Genomic DNA, 19173 nt, shown 5'->3' with positions numbered 1-19173 from the left:
AATGGGCCTAGTTGGGCCTAATGTAATTAGAATTTGGTTGGGCTAGATGGGCTTAGTAATTGGGCCTACTTGGGCTCCATTTGGAGTCTAATTACATTAGGCCCACATAATTGGGCTCCTCAATTTGGAAGGTCCAGAAGAACCCTAAAACCCTCGTCGCTTCTCTCTCCTTCCCACGGCCATGGCGTCGCGCCTCCGCTCCTTCTCCCGCCCCGCCGCCGCCTTCCTCCGCTCCGCCGCGGGACGGAGCCCCGCCGCCTCCCTGCCCCGGACCCTCGCTCCCGTCCCGAGGTAAGCGGAAGGCCGGTCCCCCCCCCCCCTCGCGCATTTTCCCCTCCCCTGAGATTGATTTGAATGAATGGGGTGTGCGTGTGCTTGTGCGTGTGGGTGCAGGGCGTCGTCCGTGGGGCGGCTGCTGGGGCTTGCGCGGTCGCTGCAGCCGCTGCACAGCACGGTGGCGGAGGCGCGGCTGACGTCGCGGCTGGGGGCGGAGGTGGCGCGGGCCGTGTCGCAGGGTACGCTCTGCAGCTCCTTCCCGGGAGTCTGAGTCTGATATCATCATCTAATCTTTGCATCCTGCCTGTGAGTTTTGTGACCGCACCGTTGTCTTGCGTGCTTTGTTTGTTTTTTCTAGTTCATCATTCACTCACAGTTTGGGGCACCTTGATTCGGCTGGGTAGTTGTAACTGTTGTTGGGTTATGCAACTCTTGTAGTCATCAATAAAACTCTAAATTCTTTTATCCTGAGTAACTATTGGATATGTGATCAAATGTATTCCTCTGTCTCTAGCTTGTGGAAGCAAATTTCACCCGATGCTACCGGAAATCTAAGGACATTGTAAATTTGTGATGGAATTACTGGCTGTATTCTGACGTGCTGACTGCGGTAGCACAGCAGGTGTAGCGTAGCCGGCTGCAGTAGAGCAGAAGGCTCAGCTCGTACAGCAGCTGCGGCTGCGCCACCCCAGCCAAGTGCTATCAAAAACCCCCACTATAAATTTTGGTGGCAATTCACAGGGTCAAACTAGATAAGAAATGCTGGGATGAAAAGCAAATATTTCTCTGTATGCCATCATTCCGTCTCTGGAGGGCATACATGATTTCGGGTTTGAAGTACCATTAAGGCCACCACTATATCAAAATAGACAGAGCATATGGGAAAATTAGTTCTACCAGTGCTTTGTTGGTGTATCCATCCTTAAGGCATGTTGGATGTAAACACTTTAACATCCCTAGATACCAGTCAAATGAGTAAGTTCAATACATGTCATTAATTGATTACTTTCAAATGTTGCTGTTTTTTTTTCCATGATGCAACACAATGGCAACGTTTTCTGAATATTCTCATTTGGTTTGTTAAGATAGCCAATGTTTTCCATTTTCCATATGGAAAACAAGAGAGCCATTTGTTAGGATGCATAAACATGTTATTTACTTGTCATGTTTTGTTTATCATAGAATGCCTAACATTCAGTTTTAAATATACATATTTTGTAGTTGAACAGGACATAACACCGTATCTGTATTGGGGAGATGTTTTGTACTTGTACTGTAGTGCTAGTCTACCGCTACTGCTACTCCTACATTATATAGGACTCTACACTCTACAGCAGTTCTACTTAGTCTCTCTCTCTCTGTTTCAAAATACATCACTCTGTTGTCTGCTACTATTCTCTCTGTTTCGAAATATTTCACTCTGCTGTCTGCTACTATTCAATTTTAACCATTATTTTTATCAGGAGATTCAAGTTATAAAATAATTTCAAAGTAAGCTTCATGACTATTGAACCATATAACATTTTCATTTACCTTAACTGAATAATGTGAAAGATCAATTCTCAATGCTATCTCATCACTTTTCTGGTTATCAAATGCAATATTTTGCTCCTTGTCTTATGTTTTCCTTTTTTTAATGTTTTCATCTATATAATCTATTTTGGATTACAAGTATAGGGTGTAATCAACATTCTACCAAGCTAAAGGAAGCCCCATTAGAAAAAAATGATAACATTCCCCGCAAAAGAGAGAGAGAGAATCAGTAATATTGCAGACCTCAAATCCTATGCCAGAACATATACCGTCCATTAGAGGGCCAAAATACTCCATATAGTAAACTTTGCTGCTCGACTGAAGTTTACAATGCATTGTTCTATCTGAAATAGAATTATTTTATATTGTTAATGTTAACTTAGTATAAGTCTATCAACTAGTTTGAATTAATATTCCGATATAGCATTCACAATATTGTTTTGCATATCATGAAATTGGTTAAGTACTGCCTAATACTGTTGATACAGACATGCCCTTCATGAGTCATGACACTCTATTTGTTATGTCCTTGCCTCCTGCAAGACGTTCCAAAGTTTTTGTTTTAAGTCTCCAAACTTTTACCATGAATTTGTGATGCTTGTTTATTTCATGCCAAACCAGAATTTTATATGCCAAAACTTAGGAAACCTATATTTTGAACTATTGCCAATCCAAATTTTTGTATAGCTAATATGCTAGCAATTTCCTTGCCCTTGGATTGCCTTCATTTTTGGCACTACGTTACAAAATTTTTGTTACACTATACCAAATATAGGTGCCAAAAGAAGCAACAAACAAGGTTTTGATGCTACCAATATTTGGTTTGTTTTGCAATCCTTGATTTTATATTACCATGTTCATTAGTGCTGAATTTTGTTTTTTTAGCCATCGCATTAAGCAACTTCCCCATAGCTGTAATACCCCATCTTTGCTGCAGATGTATCTAGATGTTTTTGCTGCAGGACAACCTGAAACTCATGATCTCCTGGATGTCTTGCAGAGACGGGTCTCAGCGTGCCTCGATAACGAAATATTACTCCGGTGCAACCGCAGCAGACTTTCTAAGCCTTTGTTCCCTTCAATAATTAGTTTTATTATTGTGGACTGCTGTGTTATTCAGGGATATCCACAAATATGATACGCATATGACCTCACATCTTACCTGGAAGCAACTGAACTTTTGGGGGGTTTTTTGCATTCATATAAGTTCAAACGTTTATCTTTTGTAAAGAATCTGGTTGAATTGGACCAACTACTGCCTGTTTCGTCCATGTTAGAGCAAAATTTACTTTATATTAGTATGTGCTCGAACCTGGCTATGATTTGTCTTACCTGTGTTTATATACTACTATTACATTGCAGTTGATATGTTTGTGGTTCGGTATACCTCTGGGATCTTAAGTTGCTGCGTGTACATGAGACATCATCAGATAGTAATTCACAGAAATTGCTCAGTGCAGAGCGTGTGTTTTGCCTTGTTAGAATCACCTATCCACTATTTATTGACATCTAGGTCGGCAAGTACAGTTAGATTATTAGCTATATATTTACATATACCTTGCGCTCTTAACTAGCATGTAGTTGGACCATATGTCTTTTACACTCTTAAGTCTTAACTACTTGAGATCAACTAAAAGAGGAACAAAAGCTCATGAAAAAAAGGGCTAAACACGAAGCCTAAAAGTAAGTCAAAAGGATATGTGCCAAGTTGTACCTATCTATTAACCTGAACACCCTGAAAACATTAGGAAATTAAAGCCCATGCAATGCAACATTGCTAGGGCAAATGTAGCAAGCAGGCTAATATACAAAAGCTTGTCCATACAAGCTCAGCTATATATATATAGCTTGTTCATGTTGCACGCTTTGTCCATGCAAACTTCAGCTAGCTAGCTGATCACCATGCCGCCGGCGACGCCGCCGGTGGCCTTCATGGCGCCCTCGGTCATCGTAAGGTCTCTACGGCTAGCGTTGCGGCCGCCGGCGGCGGCGAGCTTCCTGAGGATGTCTCTCATGGCGTCGGCGTGGAACAGCGCCGGGTGCGTCCTCCCGAAGCCGTTGAACCGCTTGCACACGGCCATGTGCGCCGCCAGCGCCGCCTCCCGCTCGCCGCCGTTCTTGCCGGCCTCCTCCGTCACCGCCGCCGCGCACAGCCCGCACACCCACCGCCCCGAGAACCGCTGCCGCACCGCGCCGATGTACGCTGGCGTGCACTCCTCCGACATGCCGCAGCACTCGCACTCGGCCTCCTCCACCACCACCACCTGCAGCTGCTGCTCCTGGCCCGGAGCCGCCGGAACCTCTCCGCCGCCGCCGCCGTTGCCGCTCGTCGTCGTCGTCAGCTGCTCCATCTCCTTGTGGTCATCATCATCATGATGACCGCCGGTGACGACGTCGTCGGCGCTGCGTCGTCCCTGCAGCTCGTGCCACGACGACGGTGCCCTCTGCCGCTTGTCGCCATCGACATGCCCAAGGACGTCGCTGCCGCCGATGAGCTTCGCCAAGAACGGCGCCACGGCGGCCACCGCCGATGACGCCTCGCCATTGGGAGCCATGGAGATCGACGATGCGGCTGATCGCTCGAGTGTCTCTATGTCGCTCTGCTCCTTACAGCCTACTAGATAGTAGCTAGCTAGCTAGCTGCAACTCCATGGGAGCTAATTTATAGAGTTCTTGGGTTCATCTTTTGCATTAAAAAAAACAAATGGCATACGTGCAAACGTAAAATAATTTATGAATAAAACTTTTATATATGTGTTTATAGCGATATAAAAGTTGAAGCTAAGCAACACGGACTCTAAGACGCAATGTGTATATGACAGGTGAGACGAGATATTAATAATGTAGTACTATTTTCGTCCCTAAATGTTTAACGTCGTTGACTTTGTTATATATGTTTGACCATTCGTCTTATTTAAAAAAAAATTTAAAATATATAAAATTATATATATGCATAAAAGTATACTTAACAATAAATAAAATGATATAAAAAATAATTAGTAATTATGTAAAATTTTTGAATAAGACAAATGATCAAACGTGCATTAAAAAGTCAACGACTCAAACAATTAGAGATGGAGATAGTATATGTTTTATAGGTAAATGCTATATAAATGTACTATTAGATCAACTATAGATGATTTGGAGCACGTGGTTGGCTATATATTGAACTTGCTCTTAACAAAAACCAAAACATGAGGGTATTTGTGAAGAAGAATCAAAGGGAGCATGGACAATGACATGCATGCATCCGTGAGATCTTGTGATCAAAGTTAAGGAGGAGATTGGCCGAGAGCACACACAGGATTTGATTGTTTTGATACGAGCAAATTAAATTAAAGTTTGTGGACAAGGTGGCCGCTGCGTGCTTATCAGATCAACTAATTATTACGGCGTGCTTATCAGGGAAATTAAAGGCTCAGTGTTTGTGTGGTCTCATGATTGGTGAGACGAGTAACATGCTTGCAGCATCGATGACTGCGTGAGTGTATTTTCGTGTGTCACGTATCTGATGACGTACTGTGTATGTGTAAATATGTGCAGAAGGTTCGACATGTAAATCTTGTAACAATCGAGAAACTCCCAGTTACATGTAGAGGCTGGATCTATGACATTCTGCTGGGACTGCCATAAGATAATTGACTTTTTGTTAAGACAAAATCTAAGAAATATCATTAATAAACGTCTAAGTTCAAAAAATATTGTTGATGAGTTTGAGTTCTGTAAAATGTCATCGTGCAAATAACTTTGTCTGAGAAATGTCATCGTCGTTAGGGTTCCGTCCATCTCTATAATTAAATACACTTCATATTGTAGCACTTACTAGAGATGGAACCCTAACGATAATGACATTTCTTAAACAAATTTATTTATCCAATGATATTTTATAGAACTTGCAATCATCGATGACACTTATTAGAATTAATTGTTTATCAATGGTATTTACTAGATTTTCTCTTTAAGTAAACTTATATTTTTGTATTTATAAAGTTTTAAAATATGATGAATAATCTAATGTATAAAAAAGAGAAAATATAAAAAAAAGCCATCGACAAACATCTAAGTTTAGGAAATACCATTGACAAATGCGAGTTCTACGAAATGTCATCGTATAAATAATTTTGTTTGAGAAATGTCATCACCGTTAGAGTTCCGACCATTTCTTCCGTTAAATACATTATTCATACTATAGCACTTAATAGAGAAATGCTAACGAAACCATAACTGTGATGACATTTGTTAGACAAATTTGTTTATACGGGCATTTCGTAGAACTCGCACTCGTCGATAGTATTTGCAAAGGTATATGTTAGATTTTCTCGTACTATATATTGGAGTCTTTTAGATGACATATTCACCGGTTATCTATACTACTGGGATCTTTTAAAGGAGCACAAACATAGTATTCTTGTGTTTGATACCGTTAAATATTTTTATACTTGGTATGAAGAGATTTGTTTTTTTACTCAAATTTTAGTTTCTAGATAATCGTAAAGTTGGTTACGTATATTTATTAAGGCACACTGGTAGGTACCATGATATATGATATGTCAGGGATGGATCACCGTGGAGGCTCCAGCCCTCTAGAAAATAAGGGAGAGATGAGGGGAAGGAAAAAGAAGAGGGGGCTGGAGGGAGAAGAAGGTAACCAGCCTCTCAAACTTTAGATCCTAGATCTACCCCTGTGGTACGTGTATATTAATATATCTTCCATGTATGTAATTAACTAATGATAATGATATATAGAAAAGGTTTGTCTTTAAGAATTTGGAACCGGCGATCATCAACCGTCACTACGTTGAGAGGTGAGAAGATATCATATAAGAGAGTTAGGTGATCATAGTTAATTACGTTAGCAATGACCTTATCATCAGCTACCCATGCACCTCTAAACCAATCCCTATGCCTGATATCTTCTCTCATGACTTATCATAACTTTTTCGTGCAGTAAATAAATAAATAAATAAATAAATAATAACCATTGCCAATTTCAACTAACTACACCTGCAAAAAAAGTTCATGGTCTCGAATAAATCCTGAAGCCACAGAGTTAGTAGTGAATTAGTGATTAGGCTTGAGATCACGTGGAAGGTATTCAGACCAGGTGATCAGTGATGTGATCTTCATCATTAGCGTACTCTGATGATGATGAGGACTACATGCATGTCCCTCTCATGGTCACGGATTAACAATTTCATGCCAATTAATCTTAATCAATCATTCAGCATTGTGCTAGTACAAGTGCATTCTGTGAACGACACACATAGGGGAAAGCTAGGAGGACAGGTGTTGAGCTTAGAAGCTAATAGCTGGCAGCCTGGGAAGCAAGCAAGCAAATCAACAGGATCTGGAAAGGGAGATGTAACTAAAAGCAGATGATAAGTGTTCAGGTCAGCTTGTGATGCCATGCCAGTGCATGATCTTATCAGCATATTATATTAGTTAGACTTGTTTCTGGGGATATATGCACAGTAGTGCATTGGTCTTAATTATCAGCTGGGTGACTGTTCCTGTAATTAACAAGAGGAAAAACAATCAATGGATGGATGAGAATGAACATGGTGCAGTGCTATATATGTATATTTTTCTTCCTGTCTGAGCTCTATTTCATCCTAGCCACTTGTGTTTTATTGGTACTTAAGATTAAAATCATACCGCATCATATTTTCACTTCTGCTTATAACAAAATTAATTTGAATTTTTAACCTTAATTTTTAAGTTAATTTTGAGGATTTTATCGTAGTTTATTTTTTGGCCTTTATTGTTAGATCGCTAATAACATGTATATAAAAATTTATTCATAAATTATTTTTTATTTATGTATACGTTGTTTTGCTTTTTTACTTGGAAGGCCAAACGATGACCATCGTAGCGTTTCCATTGCTTGCTGCTGCTTTTTTTTTTTTTTTTTTGAGAAATCGCTTGCTGCTATTGATGTACCTGTCTCCTCTTCAGCTCTTTTAGCTAGCCTTTGTTCATGGCATTCACAGTTTCTCGTGTAGTTGGGTTGAAAGCGGAATGCAGTGTGGCCCATACTAGTTGGGCTAGTACGGGATGAGGCCCATATTAATTAGTTGGGCTCAAACGGGATCGGGAGCGTATGTGCGGCCCATAATATATAGTTGAGCCGGAACCGTATATTGGGCCTGTTTAGGGAGTTTCTTCAAGCTGCAGCTTTTCCCAAAACCTGCTTCTGCCAGAAGCTGCCCCAAACGGTCCATTACTTCTGAGAATATGTAGTTACATATTCTGGAAAATGAACTAAGAATCCAGAAACTGGAGAAGCTGGGTTAGGAGCTTTTCCAGATTCTCAGAAGCTGGCTACCAACCAGCTGCTTCTCAAAATCTAAAGCTTCCCCAAACAGGCCCATTGATCAACTGAAAAGTGAAAAGGGGTTGTCAATATACATCTCTCTTTATGGCGTGAATATAATCAAAGATGATACCCCACGTATTGCTACAGGAATCTAGATAAATATAGCATAAGTTAATTAATTGCTTCTGTGGTTAATATGTTGATTAATATTTATTGTATACTATTGTCAAATGTAAAACCATATATCTATTTTCTTTGCTTATGCGTATAAAGTTAAATTGGATAAATGAAATGGTAGCTTTTATACTAAATTAATACTCCCTCCATAATAGGTTGTAATATGTTTTTGTTTTTCGTAGATTCATATATGAACGAATGTATATGTTTTATACGTATATCTAGGTTGATTACTATCCATATGAATCTACGAAAAATCGAAAGATCTTTACCTGAAATGGAGGTAACAGAATTAGTGACTAATTAACTATTAGATTAGTTACACTAAGTAAGTTGGGTGGGATCAAAGTATGAGAGCGATCCAAGCGATATTATTCCAGACGAGGTGGCTCAATACATATGGTAAGCTATCGATCGAGCGAGCATGCAGAACAACATGCAAGAAAGATAGGTAGGTAGATATTTTTACTTAAATAGTGTGGCAGCAGTAGATATCAATACAAAGGGGATAGGAGAACTATGAAGGCAGCTAGTAGAGCAACTCTAATCGCACGTATTGCCCACTTTGGCTCTCCATTTATATGTTTAATTAGCAACCTATCAAAAAAGATTTCCCTCAATATTTCTTATATGCTACAACAATCTCAAGCAGCTAGCGATGGATCTAAGGGCAATGGCATTGGAGGATTGTTATGCTGTTCAAGCAAGCATTATGCATGGTGGCAATTGACATCACTCGAGGGCGAACAATGATGGACAACATTGAATTATGCCTTAGGGACTCTCCGCGCGCCCCTGCCGTCCAAACCCTAGGGCGGCAGGGGCGACCACCACCCCTCCCCGCCGCCACCCCTCTCCGCCCTCCCCTCCCACCTCGCCGCTGCCTAAGCGGCTGCCGGCAAGGCGGCCAGCCACAATGATGGCGGCGGCGGGGCTCACCTCTCTCGCCGGGGCCGAAGGAGACGGCGCACCGTGGCGCGCGGCGGCCTACGACGGCGCACGGCGGCGCGCGGCGGCAGGCAGCGGCGTGAGGAGGAGCTCGGCGGCCTGCGACGGCGCACGGCAGCAGGCAGCGGCGCGAGGAGGAGCTCGGCGGCGCTCGGCGGTCCTCGGTGGCGCGCAACGGCATGTGGAGGCGTTGGGGAGGCGGCGGATCCGGCGCCCCCAAGGCCGGATCCGGCCATCCCCCGCCTGGAGCTAGCGCGGTGGCGGCGTGGGCGCGATGCGGCTAGGCTGCGAGGCATGCGGCCGTGGGGGCGGCGCGTGGCTGCCGAGCGGTGCGGCAGCGGCGTCGCTCGTCGATGCGGGCGCGAGCGGCCAGGCCTCGACGGCTTGACAATCGAGATGCCGCCATGGTGGCCAGGTGGGGAGTGGCGACCAGGCAATGGGAGTGCCGCTGGGTGGCGCCGGAGCCAGGGTGGCAATGTTTCTGGCGTTAGCGCAGGCCCGGATGGTTGTGCTAAGGGAGCTGGCGGCGGTGGGTCGTCTTCCTCGTCGCCGATCAGCACCCTCGCCCTTTCTAGAGCTCCTCCCCTTCTCTGCGGGGAGCTTCTAGGCTGGATTGAGACGGCAGCTTGGCAGCGGGGGAAGCTCAGGCTACTGAACTAATGCCATCCAATCCCGGGTTCTCCTTTGGCCAGATCTGGCGAGGAGGTCGGCGGGTGGTGGAATGGAGGGGTCCTGGGCCAGCTCTCAGTGATGGTGGTTCGATGAAGCCGGCCGACGGAGGGGTGTCGGTCGGGTGTGGCGGAAGCCTTGTGCCGCCGATGTTTAGATAGTGGTTTCAGATTGGGTGATGTACCATGGTGGTAGGAGGTGCCGAGCGAAAGCTTAGCCCAATTTTTTTGGGCCAACAGTGACTTCGCCTTCGGGTGTAGCAACCCTCCTGAGGGCACTGTTGAGGTATCCCTCCTTCCTCGGCAAGGAGCTCTGGGTGAAAACCTTATCCAGTCTTTGGATGGATGACGACGTCGCCTTTTAGTGTCGCGACCCTCGTGAGGGCTTCGTTAGCTCGGTGGCAATCAGTCTCGCATAGCGATGGCCGGTTCAGTGCTTGGTTTTCCTCTTTGTAGTGTGTGTTTGGACGGTTGGCACATGGTTTGGGGAGTGTGCTCTAGTGCACATCCTTCCTCAATAGCTAGCTGTTGATGTAAAACTTTTTTTTGTAACCTTTTCTTCCATCTTAATTATATTGAATGACCTCCTTCGGTCATTCCAGCAAAAAAAAAAACAATGATGAACAACCATGGTGGAGGCACTAGAGGGTGAGCAATGGTCGTGGAGTTGAAGAATTTATGGGAAGGTTGATCAACGAGAGAGAGGTGGTGAGACCCATGTTTGACAACTCTAAACGACTTGTACTTGGCATGTCAAGTATGGTAGGGAGGGTAGGATCTATATTTTTTTGAGTTTTACTAGGCCTCTTTTAGTTTGTAAAAGGTTTTTTAAAAACATTAAATCAAGTTTTTAAACACTTATTAGAAGTATTAAATGTACTCTAATTACAAAACAAATTTCAGATTCCGCCTGAAAACCGCGAGACGAATATTTTGAGTCTAATTAATCCGTCATTAGTACATGTTGGTTACTGTAGTACTTATGATTAATCATGTCCTAATTAGACTTAAAAATTCGTTTCACGATTTCCCGCATAACTGTGTAATTAGTTTTAATATTCATGTATATTTAATGCTTCATTTAGATGTTTAAATATTTGATTTGATATTTTTGTGAACTAATCGGGGCCTAAATTTTGGTTTGGAGAGACGTACGACAAGCTTGTTTTTGTTATCTAACACAACGCAAGCAATTGAAACTTCTAACACAACGCAAGCAATTGAAACTTATGCAGTTGACTGAGATATTTCTCACTGCTTAACGTGCAGTTTTTGCCAGTACAGATACTGAAACGATACCGGTCCGGCAGTCAGGGGCTGTTTAGCTCCCAAATTTATTTCCCAAAATCATCCCATCGAATTTTTGGACATCTAAATAAAGCATTGAATATATATAAACACTAAAACTAATTACACACTTGTGGAGAAAATAGTGAGATGAATCTATTAAGTCTAATTAGGATGTGATTAGCTATAAGTGCTACAGTAACCAATATATGCTAATGATGAATTAATTAGACTCAAAAGATTCGTCTCGCGATTTTCAGGCGGAATCTGAAATTTGTTTTATAATTAAACTAAGTTTAATATTTCAAATATATGTTTAAAGTTTTGATATGATGTTTTTTAAAAAAATTTGCAAACTAAACAATCCTCAGTGTGTGAGTGCGCCCTGGCTAGCCGGAGTCCAAACTCCAAAGTCCAAAGGAGCAGCTCCAAAGTCAAGTCCATGAACGCCCTTTCTGCTACTGCTGCGTGTCAGAGGCGCAACAACGGCAACTAGCAAACTTTTTACTCTGAATCTTTACCATGGATCATCTTTTCACTTTTTAAGAAAAAAAGACAAACGATATATTTATAAAGCAGGTATCTTCTACAATGTAACAACTTTTCTGAGGTAGTTATGAATAAAACTTTTATATACGTATTTATGGCGATCTAAAAGCTAAGGCTGAAGAATAAACTACAGTTAAATAACTTTACAACCAACTCTAAATTTAAGGTTAAAAATTTAAATTTTAGCTTATAAGTATAAACAAAAGGTAAAAAATAGGTGAGGTAGTTATGAATAAAACTTTTATATACGTGTTCATGGCGATCTAAAAGCTAAGGCTGAAAAATAAACTACAATTAAATAACTTCACAACTAACTCTAAATTTAAGATTAAAAAATTAAATTTTAGCTTATAAGCATAAACAGAAGGCAAAAGATAGGTGTAGTGTTACTGAGACTTGGTCACTTGATATACTACTTGGGTTGGCTGCCGTTCTTGATAAAATTGCAAATTCAAAATCATGAGAGAGACACGGAGATAGCGAAAAAAAAGGGCAGGCATGTACTCTGAGAGGATGCAGAAGTAGTTGCTGGTTTAATTGTTTTGGAACAGAATGATTATATCGGATGAGTTAGCTGGATCACACAAATCAGCAGATAGATGCTTAATTTACACAAATCAGCAGATAGATGCTTAATTTGGGCCAAGTCTTTGGAACAAAAAGATCAGCTCTACATTGCCATCAAACCATTTATGGGTAATTAACTTGGGGTCCTCGTCTCCCAAACAGGGAGATGCTTCAGGAGCAGAAGAAATTAACACACACACAGTGTGCATGATAAACTCAGATTAAGATCAGGAACAAGAAGATTCTTTGATCGTTTGTTTTCTTCCATGGTCCTTAATTAATAACGGACTGCTTCATCTGCACGCTAATTAATTGCTTCATATTTGACACATATTACTGCTTGGATCCATTGCATTACTCCTTATCTCCAACTCAGTACAATTTTCACACGGAAAATACTTCGCATACGACATGGTTCGTACGATCCGTGTACGAATCAAACTAACCACACGACGCTGCGCGAATGGGGCGAGCGCAAGACTCACGGCGCGGATGGGGCGAGCGCAGGTCAAACCGTTATCATACGACAGTAGTATCATTGAAGTCGTACGTATGGCACAGCTCTTTTCACACGATACTTTGCTCAACTATTAACATAGCAAAACAGTTAGCTAAAGAAATGAATTGAAGCTCAAAGCCTCAAACCAATCAAACAATAATTGCAAGCTAGATGGGTTCATGTGGAGATTTATTAGCATTTTGGAAGCGACTTGTGGCAACATTAAAGCTGAAACGTACCGAAATTCTTGGTTGCAACTACAGGTTGTCCCAAGTAGTCCTTTGTGGTCAACAAAGTTTGCAACCATAAAATTAAAAGAATATGACCAAGTCCGCCAATACTGCTGTACCTTCCGACACACCCAACCAACATGCTAAAGGCTGCTGCTGTACCCTCTACTACTTCACAACATCAATCATGCATGCTCTTCCTCCTTGTATCCCCATCCCAACACAATTTTTTTTTCAGCTCTATCTATCTTCCACATGATCACTCACCTTAATTTGTGCTATGACAAAAACAGATTGGTGAACAATTGTTACAACTCTTAATTAATTAGGAGTAGTTGTTAGCTCCCTAAGAGCTATTGGGAGGTCCTGCAGCGTAAAATTTGGTACTTCTCGGTGTCTTCCTATGTTATGGTTATGGGATTTTCGTGGAAATTATCTATACTCGGGTAATTTTTAGGAGCTGATTTATTAGTAGTATATGAATTAGTGCAAAATATGAGGAATTGCTAGTGATTAGTACTGTCTATAGGAACTTTCGGTTAAGAGATTTATTTTAGTCCAACAAAAAATATCTTAAGGTACTGGTACCTCGTGATACCAAATCGTTTCTGATCATTGGATCTAATAGTGCACATCCTACACAGCTGATCCAATGGTGGAAAACGATTTGGTATCTCTCGAGGTACCAGTACTCGAGGTACTTTTTGTTGGATCGGAGCAAATCTCATCGGTTAAGCACAGCAAAAAGATAATCTCTTTTGATTAGCAACATGGCAGAGCATATACCAGAATGATTTTTAGGGTTTTGGACTGATGACACGTACAAAGCAACAACCATTACAACTTCGTGCAGACTAAAGGAAAGGCTTTCTCTCGATCCTGCATGCATGGCTATGGCGATCAAGCAATGCCGGCGGCGACCGGCCGCGGCGTGCGGCCGCGCGCGCTGTACGGGCTGGCGCCGTAGTAGTCCGGCGTGGCGGCGACGCTGCGCTGCGCGCGCAGCTGCTCGTAGAAGCGCTTGATGAACTCGTCGGCCTTCCGGTCGACCTGCTGCACGCCGCCGCCGGCGGAGGAGTCGTCGCAGTTATCGCCGCCACTCGCCGAGAAAGGCGAGTCGGTGATGCGCGCGTGGCGCCGACTCGCCGTCGCCGCCGGGGCCGGGCTGCGGGAGCGGGCCGGCGTCCACAGCGGCGTCTCGTCGGTGGTGGTCGGCGCCGCGGCGAGCGCGTCGCCGTCGTCGTTGAAGAGGTGCTCGCTGTCGTTGAGCATCTCGAACACCCTGGCGACGTAGGCCGCGTCGTAGCCGTAGTCGTAGTAGCCGGCGGCCGCGGCGGAGTCGTGGGAGTACTCGTCGTCGCGGCGGTGGTGGCGGTTGCGGCGGCGGCGCCCGAGGAGGCCGCCACCTCCGCCGGTAGTGGAGGACGGCGTGTTGCTGCAGCTGAACTCGACCTCGCGTCGGCCGCGCGAGGACGTCGGGTCGTACACGGCGAGCGCCGGGTCGATCGCGCGGCACGACAGCGACGACCCGACCGCCGCGGCGGCGCCTCCGCCGCCGCCGCCGCCGCCGTGCCCATGCTGGTGGAACATGACGAGCTCCCCGAGCGCCTTCCCGGCGATCTTGCCGCGGTGGATGAGCAGGTGGAGGTCCATGGCGAGCTTCCGCCCCGACGGCAGGCCGCGGCGCAGCATGTACAGCACGGCGCGCACCACGCGCCACAGCCGCCGTGCCACGCCCGGCTCCTTCGCCGCCACCACCTTGCCGCCGACGAGCGCCATGAGGAGAAGCAGCTAGGAGACGTACGGTGAGGTGAGGTGAGGTGTTTGTGGTAGTGTCCTTGTCAGTGGGTTGACACCATTGCTGGAGCAGCTGGCTGGGGGGGAAGGGCAGGTATATAAAGGCCCAGGAAACACTGTTTAGTTTGGTTGGGGTCCAAAAGCAAGGAGGAGGAAGATGGGCAGGTAGGATGATGGATTGGATTGGATGGAGACCTCCTCTCCATTATTGGTTGGATAAGGAGGTGAAGCTTGATCACCTTGTTCGATTTAATTTGTGCTTCCTCTGTTCCTAGTGTAAAACTTTTTAGTATTATCTAGATTTATATGAAGACTGATGTGTGTGTATATATATATATATAAACAATATACATTAATCATTAGATAATTCTAAATATAGTCAAAAACTCTTACAATACAATGGGGGTGATTGTTTGGGTGTTTTATAGAAAAAACCAAATAGCTTCTTTGCAAACAAAAAAAGTTTTGTAAATAAAAAATTAATATACATATTCTTAGTGATCAAAAAGCACAGACTAGAAAATACAGTTTGGTAAAAAAAAATCCCAAAATCAACTCTAAATTTAAGATTAAAAAATTAGAAAAAATATTAGTACGTGATTAATTAGTACATAATTAACTAATTAATTATTAAAAATATAAGATATATTAATATGATTTTTTAAAACAACTTTCCTATAAAAAATTTTCGCAAAAGATATACCATTTAGCAGTTTGAAAAGTATGCGCGCGAAAAACGAGAAAATCTGGATTATTTAGCTGGATCGCCGAACGCAGCCTAGGTCTATCTTTAACTTTAACACTAGGCACGTTATATATGCATTAAGGTCTAACTTACTTTGCACCCACTAGTTATATTGTGTTGCTCGTTTGTTGAAATTACAAGAATAATGACTAAATTGCACTTATCTTACAACTTGTGCACCGCTGATGTATTCCATTCCTTATTATTTCTCCATGGAAAAAAGGATGTTTATTATTGTGACATAATTGATATACATGGTTCATCAATTAGGGACAGGTGCAAATTTCCATGTACCCTTCAACCAAAGGTCTTTCTAGCCGTCATCAGAGCCACGAGATCCGTATATCTCTCCTCATGTTTCATTGCTACAAAAGCCAATTCAAGTAATGCCAAGTAGTTTTAAATGAGCTAAGCAGGACCACCTATAAAAAGATAATCAATTTCTATTTTTTAAAACTCTTCAACTACTAAATATTCAAACATATAAATGATTAAGTGTGTCCTGAAAACTCACCAATGGCTATAAAATTTTTAGACCAATTATTTTTGTCATTTAGGAACGCATAGGCTGTTTTGGTAAGAACATGCCAGATCCATGCTTTTAGATTAATGTTAGGATCTAAACTCTGTTTTTTTTTACTTTTTTTTGAAAAAAAATACAGCCTTTTGGTAAAAACAAGACCATGATTATTGGAACAAAGCAAGAAAGGGTTTAGCCTCCTGTTTGTTGATGATCTGTTTCCCTTCTCTCCTTTCACTATGCATGGAAAAGTAGTACGTGGCAAGCTTAGCTAGATCACACCAAAAGTTTGATCTGTTTTACAGAAACCCATTGATTGGTTGTAATGTTATCCATTTGGTTTGGATGTGATTATCTGGCATGGGACACTTGTTGACCAATCAAGAGGCACACTTGGCATGGTCCATCAGTCCATGTCACCATGTGGCATGCCACGTGCACTTTCTTGCCTTCTGGCTTTGTTTTATAATTTTCAGATGATTTCTGGATTTGTGTTTATGTCATAAATAAATTACTCCATGTACTTATTAAGGGGGGAAATTTAGGTATTGTATTATTTCTCTACTGTGAAAGAGAAATAGACTAAAATATTTATGATTGCGACATTAATTAGTGATGTATATGGTTCCTAATGCAAAGAGGGAGGCGCGATTTGTGTGTACCCTTGAACCATAGGTTGTTGTAGCCATGAAGGCCACAAAATATATCTTTCTCTTGTCACGCTCGATTGCTACAAAAGCCGCTTTAGTTATTGTCATAGTTTTAAAACTGTCTAATTTAGTTATGTTATGCGAAAAATTGCTCCATTTCAGTGTTTGAAATTGCCAATGGCAATAAAAATTTGAACCTATATATATTAATGACAGGTTCGTTGAAGGAACACAAAGTTGTTTTTGATTAAAAAAACAATATTCATATCAGATCTAGATATATCTAGGATAAAAAAACAAGCCAAACGATATTTTGTAAGTGAAAAATAATTTTTGAATAAAACTTTTATATATGGGTTCTTAACGATTTAAAAGTCAAGACTAGAAAATAAACTACGATGAAAAACTCCAAAATCAACTCCAAATTTTAGGTTAAAAATTTAGATCTGGACCAGCATAAACAAAAATAAAAAGACGAGGGTGCTAAACTTTTGATGTACTCGAGATCCATGCATGTTTCCACCCGTTATATATGTTTATGTTCCAAATTCTATCTTGGAAGAGCATTCCATTACCTATGCCCTCTTTATGATGGAGGAATTCTATAAGCATTAAGACAGAATTTCTCTGTTAGTAAAATAGAAAGTTTATTAGAATACGACTAGATTTCTCGTTAATTTTGGAATATATTATGAGTTTCTTAGGGCTTAAGGATGACAAATCGCAGAAGTGTGACAAAAATATGAGGGTCCTTGAGAAGGCACGCACACGCGTGTGGCCAGCAGTCAAAGGCTAAAAAGGAAAGGTGAGAAAGTTCATGGACCATTGATTTAAATCGTGTGTTAGAACACTACACGCATGTATATATATATATATGCTAAAAAAATGCATGGTGTTGGAAAAGACAGTATCACTTCTTTGGATAGGGACCTTCTTATAAAGAGAGATAATAAAGCAATGTCGTTTTATTCATGCCTGCAAATTGCATGATTGATATATACTTTTCAGCCCACAAGAAGAGGACAATGATCACAATCAATCGATTTACATATTGCATACATTTTTTTTTACATATTGTATACATAGTCCAAGAGAAATCATGTGATGTCCCAGGGAACTAATTCTTGTGGAATTATGCACTTGAAACAAGGTCGAAAAACACAAAGGTCCTAATATTGGTAGGCCAAATGTACAACATTGTGCCTTTTTTTTTGCAGCGGATAATAATTAAGCATAACGTAATTAAGTTTTTGGATATCCTTTTATCCCTTTGTCTCTAAGCCACAGTAGTGCCTGCCTAATTAAAGTAAGAGCACTTTGATCACTCACCTCAGACCTCAGTCTTTCTTCTTCTTCTCTTCCTTTTGTTTTAGTTTTCTGTACAGATAATGCTCTCCCAAATCATTTCAGATAAGTTATAGCTAGTACGCTCCATCCATTAGTTGGTCTCTGAATTATTGCAGCAGCATATGTTTATTGGAGTATCACCATTCATCATTGCAGTTCATCGATACAATTTATATTACTAGAGAACGTAAAATGAAGCTGCTTTTTGTCTGCTCTTCCTTTTGCCAATTGATGCACTGTTCAGTTTCTTTGACTTAGGTCAGAGTACATGGGTGGCTGACGTATAGGCCCCACCGTTTATGAGCTCACGTATCAGCACTAAGATCAAAGTCGGAGGATCTCGTTCCCTCTGCTTCGCCAGTGAAATGCGGTAACCTTCTCTTGAAATTGGTTTTACACACTGCTGAAAACAGGATCATTCTGAAAAGTACCTGATCAGCGTGGCAATCACATGTTTGATATGACTGATGGCCTGGGGCAACTATCTCTAAAAGAACATCTAATCAGGTTTAGTTAAGTGTAGTTAAACAAAGCCACGGTAATTCCATGGCTCCTGCTGCCTGAAACCTGCATGTCTCACATTGCAGAGCAGAAGTTAGTTAGAAGTGCCATCTCCACTACCCAACTCACAGCTTTAATTACAACCTTTGTGATATTATATGTGTTGCAAATTGCTAGGGGTGGACAGAAAGTTCGTGGCTCGTTAGCTCGCTCGACTCGTGACAAGCTCGGCTCGGCTCGTTTTATTTTTCTAACGAGCCGAGTTAGCATTTTAGCTCGTTAGAGATAACGAGCCAGCTCGAGTTGGCTCGCGAGCTACTCGCGAGCCTAATGAGCCAGAGCCCACCCCTGGCCACAGGCCACAACCCAACACGAAGGTCCACCGGACAGCCCATAGCCCAATAAAGAAAAACCCTAGTCAAAGGGCAAGGCAGCAGCTAGCACTCCTGAGCTCCTCTACTGCCGTCACATGAAGCCAATGATTGACGCTCGCACTGCCCTGAGCTCCTCCCACCCCGAGCCGCCGCCTCGCGCCACTCCTCCACCGACGGCCGCTGCCTCGC

General features: G+C 42.4%; 3 protein-coding genes across 6 annotated transcripts; 1 reads left to right on the top strand and 2 right to left on the bottom strand.

Moving 5' to 3' along the window:
• Positions 1-126: 126 nt before the first annotated feature.
• LOC102711863 lies at positions 127-3237 on the top strand. 4 transcript variants are annotated; one of them, XM_040521064.1, is made up of 3 exons: positions 127-291; positions 394-582; positions 2747-3237. In XM_040521064.1, the coding sequence occupies exons 1-2, from the start codon at positions 182-184 to the stop codon at positions 545-547; spliced, it is 264 nt and encodes an 87-aa protein (XP_040376998.1). In that variant the 5' UTR covers positions 127-181; the 3' UTR covers positions 548-582; positions 2747-3237. The 4 variants fall into 4 exon arrangements, with proteins under 4 accessions (XP_040376998.1, XP_040376997.1, XP_040376996.1 ...); XM_040521063.1 differs by having other exon boundaries at positions 2810-3235; XM_040521062.1 differs by having other exon boundaries at positions 394-515; positions 2747-3234.
• A 280-nt stretch (positions 3238-3517) lies between these two features.
• On the bottom strand, positions 3518-4364 carry LOC121053428. The gene is made up of 2 exons (XM_040520243.1): positions 4259-4364; positions 3518-4174 (listed from the first exon to the last, which is right to left on the bottom strand). The coding sequence occupies exons 1-2, from the start codon at positions 4362-4364 to the stop codon at positions 3699-3701; spliced, it is 582 nt and encodes a 193-aa protein (XP_040376177.1). The 3' UTR covers positions 3518-3698.
• A 9402-nt stretch (positions 4365-13766) lies between these two features.
• Positions 13767-14899, bottom strand: LOC121053620. The gene has a single exon (XM_040521298.1). It carries the CDS (start codon positions 14827-14829, stop codon positions 13951-13953), a length of 879 nt encoding a protein of 292 aa, XP_040377232.1. The 5' UTR covers positions 14830-14899; the 3' UTR covers positions 13767-13950.
• Positions 14900-19173: the final 4274 nt, after the last annotated feature.

The sequence above is a fragment of the Oryza brachyantha genome, chromosome 2 (assembly GCF_000231095.2).
Source record: "Oryza brachyantha chromosome 2, ObraRS2, whole genome shotgun sequence".
Classification (NCBI taxonomy): Eukaryota; Viridiplantae; Streptophyta; class Magnoliopsida; order Poales; family Poaceae; genus Oryza; species Oryza brachyantha.
Note: the sequence above shows the minus strand (reverse complement) of the source record. Positions and strands in the feature narration are given on the sequence as shown.

What these genes read in the sequence shown, in the direction of transcription:
- LOC121053428 (XM_040520243.1), bottom strand. Translation starts at nt 4,364, where the DNA reads ATGGCTCCCAATGGCGAGGCGTCATCGGCGGTGGCCGCCGTGGCGCCG. An exon ending in GCATGTCGATGGCGACAAGC is followed by an intron (nt 4,175 to 4,258) that starts GGCAGAGGGCAC and finishes ATCATGATGATG; the next exon opens with ATGACCACAAGGAGATGGAG.
- LOC102711863 (XM_040521062.1), top strand. Translation starts at nt 182, where the DNA reads ATGGCGTCGCGCCTCCGCTCCTTCTCCCGCCCCGCCGCCGCCTTCCTC. An exon ending in ACCCTCGCTCCCGTCCCGAG is followed by an intron (nt 292 to 393) that starts GTAAGCGGAAGG and finishes GTGTGGGTGCAG; the next exon opens with GGCGTCGTCCGTGGGGCGGC. An exon ending in GGCGCGGGCCGTGTCGCAGG is followed by an intron (nt 516 to 2,746) that starts GTACGCTCTGCA and finishes TCTTTGCTGCAG; the next exon opens with ATGTATCTAGATGTTTTTGC.
- LOC121053620 (XM_040521298.1), bottom strand. Translation starts at nt 14,829, where the DNA reads ATGGCGCTCGTCGGCGGCAAGGTGGTGGCGGCGAAGGAGCCGGGCGTG.